The sequence below is a fragment of the Notechis scutatus genome, chromosome 2 (assembly GCF_049901735.1).
Source record: "Notechis scutatus isolate UNSWTSFEM ecotype Mainland chromosome 2, rNotScu1.2, whole genome shotgun sequence".
Classification (NCBI taxonomy): Eukaryota; Metazoa; Chordata; class Lepidosauria; order Squamata; family Elapidae; genus Notechis; species Notechis scutatus.
In genome coordinates, this window is record NC_142010.1 from 109,178,052 (window position 1) to 109,190,535 (window position 12,484).

The following is a 12,484-nucleotide window of genomic DNA, read 5'->3' on the forward strand; positions in this document are numbered from 1 at the left end:
TTAGTTTGTTGTTTACAAAATTGTAAAAAGTGTGGGTGGAATTGATGCATAGAAGGTTTTCCTCTTGTTTAATGTGATAATTGGTACATTCAATCTTTATCTGGTGGCATAAATTTTTGTATCACCTTTTGAAGTTGGCAACATGACCAGATTTGTTTTTCCTCCAGGGTGATCTCTTTTTGGACTGAAGTTTCGTTATTGTTATGGGTAATCTGTTTTTTTTTTTTTGGTGGGGGGGAGTTGTTAATGGTACATATAGTTTGATGACTCTTTTGACTTCAAGTAAAAATATGTTGTAATGGTCTTCAACAGTATTGCATCCAGTGAATAGAGATTGCCAATCAAGGGATGAGAGATCATTGTCTATAAGATCATAGTTGCCTTTTTTGAAGTTATAATTGGGGGTTCCATCATTGTGATGATTTTTGTGTGGGCATATGTTGAGACAAAAGTCAATCATATTGTGGTCACTGTTGGAAAAGGTTTCTTTAATTTGTATTTCGTAAATTAAATTAAAACTATTGCAGAAGAAGAGATCGAGGCAGTTGTTAAGTCTAGTATTGTTGGTTACTAGTTGTTCCAGTCCCAGATTTGTAACAGCATTGTAGAAGGTTGCATGTATGGGTTCAGTTGTACATTCGTTTAGGATCCAGTTAATATGAGGTAGACTGAAATCACCAAGTAAGATAAAAGCGTGTAGGCAGGATGTTTCCCATGTTAGTAATGAATTTACCTTGTTTACATGTTCGATGTCATAATCAGGTGCTCTGTAATATAGTAAGAATCGAAATGTGATATTTAAGGATAGTTCACAGATGATGGTCTCAGGAAGAGCAAGCTCCTGGGTAACTTGGATGTTTTTTAGATGTAAGGACTTTTTATAGAAGATAACAACAACACCTCCTCTATGAATTTCACAATTTGATCGGTAAACATGATAGTCTCTTACTATGGTAATGGAGTCAGGGAGAGATGCGTTGAGCTATGTTTCACAGACAAATATGATGTTGAATTTAGCCATATTTAGTAAGAAGAGAAATTCAGGTATTTTATTCACAAGGCTTCTTGCATTGAGTAGCTTGCATTTAAGGCCAGCTGTAGTTGGAATTGAGGTAGTTAGGGGCATGCTCTCTTTTTAAAAATGTTTTTTAAAATGTTTCTTTCATTTTTAGTAGTCATTTGATATGATTATGACAGTGTTCAAAAGCTAGATATCTCTTACATGGTAGATAATTTCTGGCCAACATCTTCACTGTTCAGGGATGAAGGCAAGTACGCTAACATGTGAAAGACTGTAATTCTAAGACAGTTTGGTACAATGGTTAAAGCATGAAATTGGGAGACCACGAGTCCTAGTTATATCTTAAGCATGAAGCCAACTATCTCAGCTTTAGGATGGAGACTATGGTAAGCTGCTTCTGAAAATCTTGCCAAGAAAACTGCAAGGCCAGACAAGAGTCAAAAACTGACTCAAATACTTAAATCACAAACCTCTACTCAAAAACTGATCTATGAATTAAATATCCTCTGCAGAATATGTCTTCCAATGACTGATAGAAATGAAGAAAATGGCTGAACGTACTCCAAATGATCATGTGGTTGACCTGTGGCATTTTTTCAATGGGGCCCAATCCCAAATTCCTGTGAAGGCTATCATTCCCTGATGGAATGGGCTACGATCCTCTCACACATTGCAAATCTGATAGCAGAGGGTGCTAAACTTATCCCTGAACCAATAAGTTCATTTAGAATGAAAATAAGAAACTGCCTTCTGAGTGGACTCTATGTAGCCACAGTTCTGCTGCTTTATGAGCATTGGGGGGTCTGTTATCTGGAGAAGCGAGTGAAATCATTTGCATTGTGACCTTATTGTGCTAGTGACAAAAATGATTTAAGCTGCATGTGTTACATTCTTTGTGCAATGACATAGCCTAGATGGCATCTAACTGAGTTCTATGGACTACTTGATGACAGTAATTAACTGAGAGTATTGGGAAAGGATGAAAAACCCTTGAGTTTATCTTGGGAATGAAGACTGGATCAATCAGAGATCCCTTTCTGCTAATAAGGCTCCTAATCTATCTGAAGTGACAGCTACTAGAAGATGTTACTCAGGGTTAGGGATGCTGTAGCAATGTTCTCAGCATATTTTTCAAGCTTTTGATGGAGGACCCAGGCACCATTGATCAAGGCAGCATGGAGAGAATTCTACAGAATGAGGACAGATTCAAAGTCAAAGGTTGTAAAATGAGGCGTGACTCACTTAACAACCTCCTTGCTTAGCTGTGGAAATTTTGGTCCCAATTGTGGTCGTAAGATGAGGACTGCTTGTACTTAACTTTTTTTCTGCTGTCATTGAAGTAGAAGCCAAAATGAAATAAGAACGTGTCTGCTAAATGATTGTGGTGTGAAGTTTGCAGGACAGTGCTAAATTAGTACCATGCCATTGTCCATGGAGGAAACGGTTTATTGGACTCAATTCAGCATACTGGTTTATCTGATCTTTTCCATTTGGGAGAGCTCAAAACCCTCGCAGACTGAGGTCATAATTTGTCTAACCATGATTTGTTCAATAAACTACAATTGGCCTAGCAATGGACTAAGTCAGAAACCATGTGAGGGTCAGCCTCATTAGAAAGACCACAGCAGGAAATCAATTCCACAGGAAAGCTGCAACTATCTTTATTAAGACTGACTATAATAACAGACTCTTGCAGGTCTGATTGTGCTGTGTTTCTCCCTCATTCTTCTACAGTGGTGGGATTCATTTTTTTTTACTATCGGTTCTGTGGGTGTGGCTAGGTGGGCATGGAAAGGTGGCTAGGTGGGCGTGGCTATGTGGTATGTTTTTCCCCCTTTCGCAGCAGGCTCCCGTGCCCTGTTTTTTGCCTACTGCGCCTCAGGGAAGCCTCCCAGAGAGGTAAGTACAACAGAGAGGCGGGGGATCAGCTGTGCCTCATGATTTAGATTAGCTAGAAAGCAAAAAAAATCTGATGATTTCCTGCTTTCTAGCTAATCTAAATCGCGCACACAGCTGACTGTTTGGTGGAATCAGTAGCATTTTTTTTACTACAGGTTCACCCAAGCCGGTAGCATGTTTTACTACTGGTTCAGGTGAACCAGGCGAAACCAGTAGAATATCACCACTGTTCTTAAGCTCCAGTAAATGAGGGTGGTGTCCCTCTGAGCTGCTTCCAAATATTAACTCTTTATTAGGACTTAAAATGTTTCAACCCCTTTTACCTAGATAATGGTTCTTATATATTTCTGTCGAGGTCATCTTCCTTGTTCTCTATGGTGAGTGAGTTGACCTGGATTCTAAGTCAAATCCAAACAAATCACGTTATGGTTTAGTGTGAGGCATGAACTTTCATAGGATTAGTTCAAACCATGGAGTTATATGCCTTCCAGGCTTAAGAGCGCATTCCTGTGTATGACAAACACGCAGCATAAAGATTTTTGAGACGATATTTGAGATGCAATTTAACAAGCCCAGCCCAGCTAATGCCACTAATCTTAAATAACTAAAGAGACTTAAAGAAGTACTTCAGCTCTTCACTGTGGGATTTCTGGAAAGCACCATTATATTTGAACAGCTTGATTGTAAAATGATGATTCAAGCCATGCTGTGTGCTGTGAATTCAGTCAGCTGCTTCATTAGAAAGACCCATACACCTTGACACTGTTGTTCTATTGTTATCAGATACTTGGTGCGCTGAACACCTCATTGACCATAAAACGCAACAATGCCACAAGCCAGTCTGACTGGGAACAATAGAAATTGTAGTACAAGACATCTTCAAGTACACCAGGCTGGGGGCGGCTTTTGTAAGCATCTCAACAAGAGCCCTTGCCAAGGTTTCAAAACAACTCTAGCAGCAACCTTTTGTAGCAGTGCCCCAGATATCTCAGCATGGCCTGTTTAGGTCTCTAGGCAAATCATAATTCAAACCTGTGGGAAGGAATTCCAGCTTCCACAAGCCAAAAAGCCAGTGTTCATCAAATGCAGAACAGTCACATAGTGTTACAAACGTTTTGCATTTTGGCTTTATTGATATTAGTCTGCATTTGCAGGCAAGCAGCCAATATTGCTTCATTGACATTATCAGGTGATGAAGTCTCACCCCACCATCCCCAAACACCCTTCTGGCATCAGTAATCCTGGAGAAAAAAATGCATTCAGGCACATGGAATCCAAGCTAACCTTTTGGAGTTGATTCGTACCGTGCCATAATGTAAACCCATGTTTCTTAAAGGTAGCAACTTTAAAATGGGTAGATTTCAACTCCCAGAATTCCCCAACTAGTCTGCTGGCTGGGGAATTCTGGAAGTTGGAGTCCACCCATCTTAAAGTTGTTAAGGTGCAGAAAGACTGACACAAACGCTGTACTTGCATACTGGGAGTAAATCCAGGCACAAAACAACCGGAGTCCTCACTATCTGACGGACTTTTCAGCGAAAGGATTACAGCTCCATGGAATAGCACAGTCATTTTTTCTCATGAAGGAAATTCCAGATTCAGTGCCAACCTTTTCCAATTAGGATAAGAAGGCAACTCTAGCCGTCTTCCCATCTGATGGGATCAAGTTGTAATTTCAAAAAAAAAAAAAAAATAGAAGCAAAAATAAATAAATAAATAAAACTTAGGCAAGTAATCAAGTTAAGAATATTTAATTAAATGTCATTTAAAATTAGATTTAATTTAATCAACATTATTTTTTTCTCCTGGACCCATCTATTTGATGTGATTTTTTTTCTCCTGAAAAAGAGCTTTCTATCAGTGCATCTTCTGCCTTCCCTTCCTTAGAGATTTTCTGCAGTGGAAAAAAATGAAACACGAGAAGAAAATGATACAAATGGGAAATGCTCTCCAGCTTCCTATCCTATCCTATCCCTGCCTCCCTCCCCTTCATACTGGAGTCATAGCAAATAACAAATAGCATTTGAAACATCTAGAAACATCCTCAGATAGTTCCCCCCCTCAGGGCCTGCCTTGCATTGAAAATCTTCTTCTAGTGGCTATCTTTTCTTCTGCCTCCAAAGTAAGGAAAATATACAGCTTAGGACACTACCACACAAGTCTTTTGTTTTCAATCCTCCCCAACCCTTTTCAATCATTTTCAAGACAGTTGTAATTTTTCTCCTCAAAACCCAGAAAAATTCCAGTAGGTCCTCCAGTGTTCTTTCTCACCGATCAATAGGACAGAAAAATCAGCATACCATCCTTAGTTCATGCTAGATCAGTCATTTTCAGGGTGAGTAAAAAAGCAGTTTAGAGGTCTGAAATGAGGCTACCAAAAGCCACTATTATGGCTTCTTAGCTACAGAGAATGGGAAGAACCAAGGAAACACAACGTGGGTTGCATCAGTAGCTCCCACCAGCGAGAAATTACTAGACTCCAACTCTAGTGTTCCTACTGGAAGCGTATCTTTGCCACAATTTCATTTGTACCACAACAGAAATGGAAGTTGCAGTTGAAAGGAGACAAAGAGGTGTGATTGAATGAGAAATAATACCAGGTGGGCCCTAGGAAGATCTGCTGTTTTTTTTATTTCAGCAGTGGGATCTTATCCCTGGGGTTCATTCCTCAGGGAGGCTCACTCACTTTAAAATCTATCATGTCACTTTCTGCCTTCTCTTCTTTAGAGGTTTTCTGCAGTGAGAAAAAAGTATTGGTGGAGGAAAAGCCAAAAGATACAAATGGGAAATATTCTCTGATTGGATATTTGTGGTCTCGTTCTATTTTATTCTGCTGCTATTTATCCCCTAAGATGAATTTGCTGTAGTTTCTTTGGGGAGCATTTGTTCTACCACTTTTAATTTTAACAGAACCTGCCTTGAGGAATTCTGTAATAGTCAAGAGAGACATTCGTTTTATAAGCAAACAAATACATAATGTGATGTTCTGTGAGAATTGTGGGCCAGTGGCATGCGGGGAGAGAGAGAGAGAGAGAGAGAGAGAGAGAGAGAGAGAGAGAGAGAGAGAGAGAGAGAGAGAGAGAGAATGCTTCCTGCATATACTGTATGTTATCTGAAACACTACGAAACTTTGGCAGAAATTCCAAAATATATTTAGAAGCCATTGTGGTTACATTGCCACAGAGTTCAGAATATCTTATTTACATAAAAACCTCTGTCCCATCATTTTATTGTGCAAATAGTATTAAATTACAATGTTTACACAAATGTTATAATTTTTTTGCAAAAAAAAAAGGTTCTTCGTTTCTTTTGGCAGAAGCAAGCTGCTTCATAATAAGCCAGGCACTGGCCAAATCAAAGAAGGATTCTTCCAAACTAGGTACTCATCAAATTTCAAATTGGTGAAGTTGAAAGCCAGTATCTCTCAGGGCAGAGATGTCAATTATGTCAACAGCCAATAGCCAGCTTCAAGCTTGAAAAATACAAAACAAATAACATTAAACTGCAATGAGTGTAAGAATTGCACTTTCAGAGGCTAGTTTTAAGTGGCTACATCCTAACAGAATAACACAGTTGGAAGGGAACTTGGAGGTCTTCTAGTCCAGCCCTCTACTCAGGCTGGAAACCCTATACTGTTTCAGACAAATGGCTGCCCAATCTCTTCTTTAAAACCTCTAATGTTGGAGGCACCTACAATTTCTAGAGACAAGTTGTTCCACTGATTAATTGTTCTGTCAGGAAATTTCTCCTTCGTTCTAGGTTGGTTCTCTCCTTGATTAGTTTCTATCCATTGCTTCTTGTCCTGCCTTCAGGTGCTTTGGAGAATAGCCTGACCCCCTCTCCTTAGTGATAGCCTTTCAGATATTGGAACACTGCTATCATATCACCCCTTCTTTTCATTAAACTAGGCATACCCAGTATCTGCCACCATTCTTCATACATTTTACCCAGGGGTGTGATTCAAATTTTTAAACAACCGGTTCTGTGGGCGTGGCTCAGTTGGTGGGCATGGCTTGGTGGTCATGTGACTGGCTGGGTGTGGCCAACTCAATATCACTCACATCGAGGCACGCATCTCATGACTGTGGGGATGATGCAACAGTCATAAGTGTGAAAAATGGTCATAAGTCACTTTTTTCAGTGCCATTGTAACTTTGAATGATCACTCCACACAAGCAAAGTACCAGCAAAGGAAGAAAAAAAAACTCCACAGATGTTCCAGAGACAGGAAGTCTAGTCCTGCCAAGAATGTAATAAGGGTTAATGGAGGGGCAGTTTCTGTAAGCAACACCAGAATGTTTCCTTCCTGCCTTCCTTACAGGATTAGGCCAGTAATTTCTTCTAACAACTGGTTCTCCGAACTGCTTAGAATGTTAACAACCGGTTCTAGCGAATAGGTGCAAACTGGTAGAATCCCACCCCTGGTTATAGGGCAGCAATATGCCTTTTTTTCTTTGTCACCAGATAGGACTCTTTTTTCATTAAGAGTTGTTAACCTAATCTTACATAGCTTTTTTTCTGATAATATCACACTACTAATTAGAGCATACAAAACATTTGCTAGACCAATACTCGAATACAGCTCATCAGTCTGGAACCCACATTATGTATCTGATATTAGCACAGTTGAGAAAGTCCAGAAATATTTCACAAGAAGAGTTCTCCACTTCTCTACTCATTGCAGAATACCTTATGCCACCAGACTTGAAATTCTAGACCTAGAAAACCTTGAATTACGCCGTCTTCGGTCTGATCTAAGTATGGTATATAAAATCATACATTGCAATGTCCTACCTGCAAATGAATACTTCAGCTTCAACCATAACAACACAAGAGCAAACAATAGATACAAAGTCAAGGTTAACAGCACCAAACTTGATTTCAGGAAATACGACTTCAGCAACAGAGTGGTCAATGTCTGGAATACTCTACCTGACTCTGTGGTTTTTTTCCCCAAACCCCAAAAACTTTAACCTTAGACTGTCTACTATTGACCTCACCCCTTTCCTAAGAGGTCTGTAGGGGGCATGCATAAGCGCACCAACGTGCCTACCGTCCCTGTCCTATTGTTTCTTTTATATATATTTTTATTTTTCTTATATGAATCCATGTATTCATAACTATGTTTTTACTTATACCTATTATCTTGTAAGCAATTGACAAATAAAAATAAATAAATAAAATAAAAAATAAATTAAATGAATGTGCATTTTGAAGTATCAAAGTACCATACAAATCCCTTCTTACTTTCGGTACCCATTCCAAAACTTGTGATTTCTACACTTCTAGACACAAATTAATTGTCCATGGTCAGCAACCATACAGTCAGCAAAAGCCATGGCTGCAGCAAACATGAGGGCCAAGGAAATTCATGCTTTTTTTAAAAGAAGAGGATTGGGTGCAAGTGAATCCAAATGATGTAAATTAATAGTGTATGTTACTTGGCATTCATTTGTTTATGATCTTACCTGTTGCAGATGAAGCTATTATCCATTCTTTGCAATTCTTGCTTTGCAGAAAGGAATGTGTGAAGAGTGCTAGACTTGAATATGAATTGAATGTAGAGTCAAAGAACTCAACATTAAGGCACTGGAGGCTAAAACATATAACGAACTATTACAGGAACTGGGCATGGCTACTCTAGTGAAGAGAAGGACCAGAGGAGACATGATAGCAGTATTTCAATATTTGAGGGTCTGCCACAGAGGAAGGGGTCAAGCTATTTTCCAAAGCACCTGTAGGCCAGACAAGGAATAATGGATGGAACTGAACAAGGAGAGATTCAACCTGGGAGTAAGGAGAAACTTTCTGACAGTGAGAGCAACTTGCCTTCGGAAGTTGTGGGAGATTCATCATTGGAAGCTTTCAAGAAGACACTGGATTGCCATCTATCAGAAATGGTGTAGGGTCTGCTTGGGTGAGGGGTTGGACTAGATGACCAACAAAGTCTCTTTCAATTCTGTTAATCTGTATCTGTATCTAACTTCTCTTTTCCTTTTATATATCATCTATAAAAATACCAAGTAACAACATGATGGAGATTTCAGTATCAAGTAATTTAGTGTAAGGCCTCATAATCTTTACTACAACAAATACCTTGATGTATGTTCTTCCTTCCTTTTCATTTCCAATATTATATTTAAATTTGAATGAAAATGCAAAATAAGTATAATGCTTGTAGCATTAATATCCTAAACTGTAACTAATATTTACAGAATATCCTTTTTTTTTCTTTCCTCTTGTCTATATTAAAGTGTAAAGAATTTAAGTATACTATATAAATATTATTGTGTTGAAATAACATATTGCATCAAGAATTATACTAATAAAAAGGGGAAAAATGTAGAGGGAAACAGGTAGAGTAGGTCTTTGGAAATTAAGAAAGCAGAGTATCAACTGGCTCTATTATCCAGCAATGAGAAGAAAACTTAAAACAACAGATTTTAGGATAAACATATTATTTTTATAGAATGTTTTAATTGAAGTACCTCTTGGATTTGCCTCCTCTGACATCAGCTAGTCTTGTTGCTAAAAAAGTCCAAGTTACAAATCCTCAAAGTGCACTTCTGCTGCAGTTAATATACAACCAATTGTTGCAGCAAAAGTTGTGCCTATAGATTTCTTAGATTGGGAGTTGCACAGTGCTATTTGTGTGTGTGTGTGTGTGTGTGTGTGTGTGTGTGTTTGTGTGTGTTTGTGTGTTTGTTTTAATGATTTTTTTGTGGGGATGGTCATTAGCAATGTGATGAAATCTGATGAAATCTTTAAATGATTGTACGGTCATTTAAAAATAACGTTATTAGTGTTGTTCTTTTGAATTATAATTGTAGTACATCATTAGGAAATGTTCATAATATTCAGGACCACCAGATTCCAATTCAAGAGAAATCCTTATAAAAATATTTAAGTATGCTAACAGAATTTTGTCAGGATATTAATATCAGAGAGAAGAATCTGAACTGAGCTGTGATTATCACAAAAATATTCATTAGTTAGCTTTCCATTGTGTGTAACCATCATTTTCCACTGATGTGCAATTTTGAAAGGCATCAGAAAAACATCTTGAATGTTTCCAACAAATCTTAAATACCTAGTTTTGTGATTTGATGACTGACAAGCTTAATTAAATCTGGAGGAATAAAAAAAAGAATCAATAGTCATTGGGGATCTGAAATAATTTCTGTAGATGAAGTTAAACTGAGACACTGTTATGCCTGCACAAAGAAAAAGAGGAATGCAAAATGGCCTATTACCTCCAAAATATTCTCATCCACCCACAAAGCTTTTTAAAAAACAAGACTAAGAAATGAACGTATGGCAAAATCTGGAATTATCATTTAGTTCAAAGGTTTAAAGATTTCCCCTATTCAGTTATGACCAACTCAATGGGTGTGTGTGTGTGTGTCTCATTTCCAATTCTCAGCCGAGGGACCCTGCGTTGTCTGAGAGATGTTTCTACTATTATGAAAATATGAAAAATGCAGTAACCTTCCTACCAAAGCGGTAACTATTAATCTACTCACATTTGCATGCTTTCAAACTATTAGGTTGGCAGGAGCTGGGGCAAGTAATAGGACCTCACTCCATCGCTTGACTCTCAGGTCTCAAACACAAGCTGTCAGCTTTAGCAGACTATACCAATTCCTGCCTTCATTTTGAGATGATCTGTGTTTGGGTAGCTACTAGTGTCCTGCCCTGTTAGTTGAATTGAAGTACTCTCTTTCTTTACTTATTTGATTTCTATAGCCCCTATCTCAGCAAATGACTCCGGGCAGCTCACAATTCAGAAACATGTATTACAAGTAAAATCCTAAAACATTTTTAAAAGAATAAAAACTATCATGCTTATAGGTTTCAGAAAGGATCTCCCTATAGTGTGTGAAGTGGGTCTAAGAAAGGCAACCTGCTGCACCTAAGAACTTGGATCTGCCCCTTAAATTATCAAGGGGAGGCTGAGCTGCTTCAATCAGCAAAACCTTCTCAGAGGAAGTGAGTTCTGCCTTTGCCCAGCAGCCATCTTCCACAAGGGAAACTAAGCCTCCATTCTCATCTCACTGCAGGAGACCACTATTGTTGCTTTTAAGGAGCACTCTGCTCAATGTTTCATTAAAGTATCATTTCATTAAAGCAAAGCAATCCCAAGTATTTTTAAAAAGCATTTATTTATATCATTTGTATAGTCACCTATCTCACAAGCAAACTCACTGGGTAGCATACAACAAAGCTAAAACAATAAATATCTAGGATCATGATCATTAATAAGTATTAAAACATTTTTAAAAATAGCTAAAATAATAATAGACAACAAATAGTGGAGCTCCCTCACTAGATTAAACATCTCCTGGGGGGTCTCCATGCTTGCTCCAGGCATAACAAGGTCTTAAGCTACCTTCAGAAGCTTAGGAGCAATGAGGCCATCCTCACCTCAGAAGAGAAGTATTCATAGTCTATGAAAATATCTGCATTTTAAAAATACAAAAATAAAGTACAAAACAAAAAATAAAAAGTATAACAAAACTACCAGAAATAAAACTTTTGCTGTAAAGTCTACCATCTGTCACTGAAAAACTAGAGTATATAGCACATCCTTCATCATCCTATTATTTGCAAAGATTGTGGGATTGTTGTTCCAGTTCTGCCAACTAACAAGGTCAACAGGTTGAAGGGTCCAAGTTGCAGAAAGCTGTTTTAATGCATGTAATTATAAGCTTATTTATCTATTGCAAATGTTGCCACAGGAAAATGCGATTTCTAGCATCAGCATCTACATCTTAATAACTGTATGTTATAACTGTATTATAGGAATGACAGTGGTTCTATATATGTAATTCCTAGCACACTTTGGAAATTAAAACCAATTATTAGCTTTCCCATGATATGAAAGAAAAATCCATGGCTTTGATGGTTATTCATCACATAGCATACATTGATATATTTAAAAGAATCACCACAAATGTCCAGATTATAATTATGGTATGAACTGCAGAACCAGTACAACAAGTCACAATCAAACATTCAGCTGGATATGACTTCCAGTTTGAGCTACTTCAGCGACAGACTGAAGCCTCGTCTCTGCGAGGTTTCGATCTGTGCTCGTTGCTGGAGCACCTCGAGCTGGCTGGTTTCAGGGCTAAGCCACCCCATAGAGGTGGTGAGACTGCCTGCAGGGTTGAGGAGAGCCGCATCTCTCCTCCCCAGCTGGTCATTACTCCCTTTCCTGAAGGCGGTTGTAGCGGTGGTCAGAAATGGCCACCACAAAGAAGAATTCGACCGGAAAAGAATGTGCAGGAGGAAGATAAGAAGAGAAAGTGTTGGTTGATCGGGTCAAACAACAAAAGCAACAAATAAGGTACCCTGGAATTGAAACTATTAAAAAAAAACAATAACATTGTTCCCTAAGAAGATTTTTAAGCTGCGAAGGAGAGAGAAAAGGGAAAAGATTTGGGTTTTTTTTCTCCTTTTCCTATACTGACAGCTAAGAGACTTAAGCAAGAAATTGGAAAAAACTCCACTTTGACATTAATAGGCATTTAATGCTGAAAATAAAAAGTCAAAGGGATAATA

The 12,484-nt window shown here is 38.2% G+C and overlaps 2 protein-coding genes across 3 annotated transcripts in view; both read right to left on the reverse strand.

The window, feature by feature from the left end:
• MGAT5B (alpha-1,6-mannosylglycoprotein 6-beta-N-acetylglucosaminyltransferase B) overlaps window positions 1-12,484 on the reverse strand; it is a 256,643-nt gene that overhangs the window by 215,294 nt on the left and 28,865 nt on the right. The window lies entirely within an intron of this gene.
• LOC148132171 (uncharacterized) lies at window positions 122-4,245 on the reverse strand. The gene is made up of 2 exons (XM_087953930.1): window positions 4,225-4,245; window positions 122-982 (listed from the first exon to the last, which is right to left on the reverse strand). The coding sequence occupies exons 1-2, from the start codon at window positions 4,243-4,245 to the stop codon at window positions 122-124; spliced, it is 882 nt and encodes a 293-aa protein (XP_087810056.1).

Coding starts and splice junctions, on each gene's coding strand:
- LOC148132171 (XM_087953930.1), bottom strand. CDS start 4,245: ATGGGTTTACATTATGGCACG. Junction 983..4,224: donor TGGGTTTACATTATGGCACG/GTACGAATCAAC, acceptor TGTGAAACATAG/CTCAACGCATCTCTCCCTGA.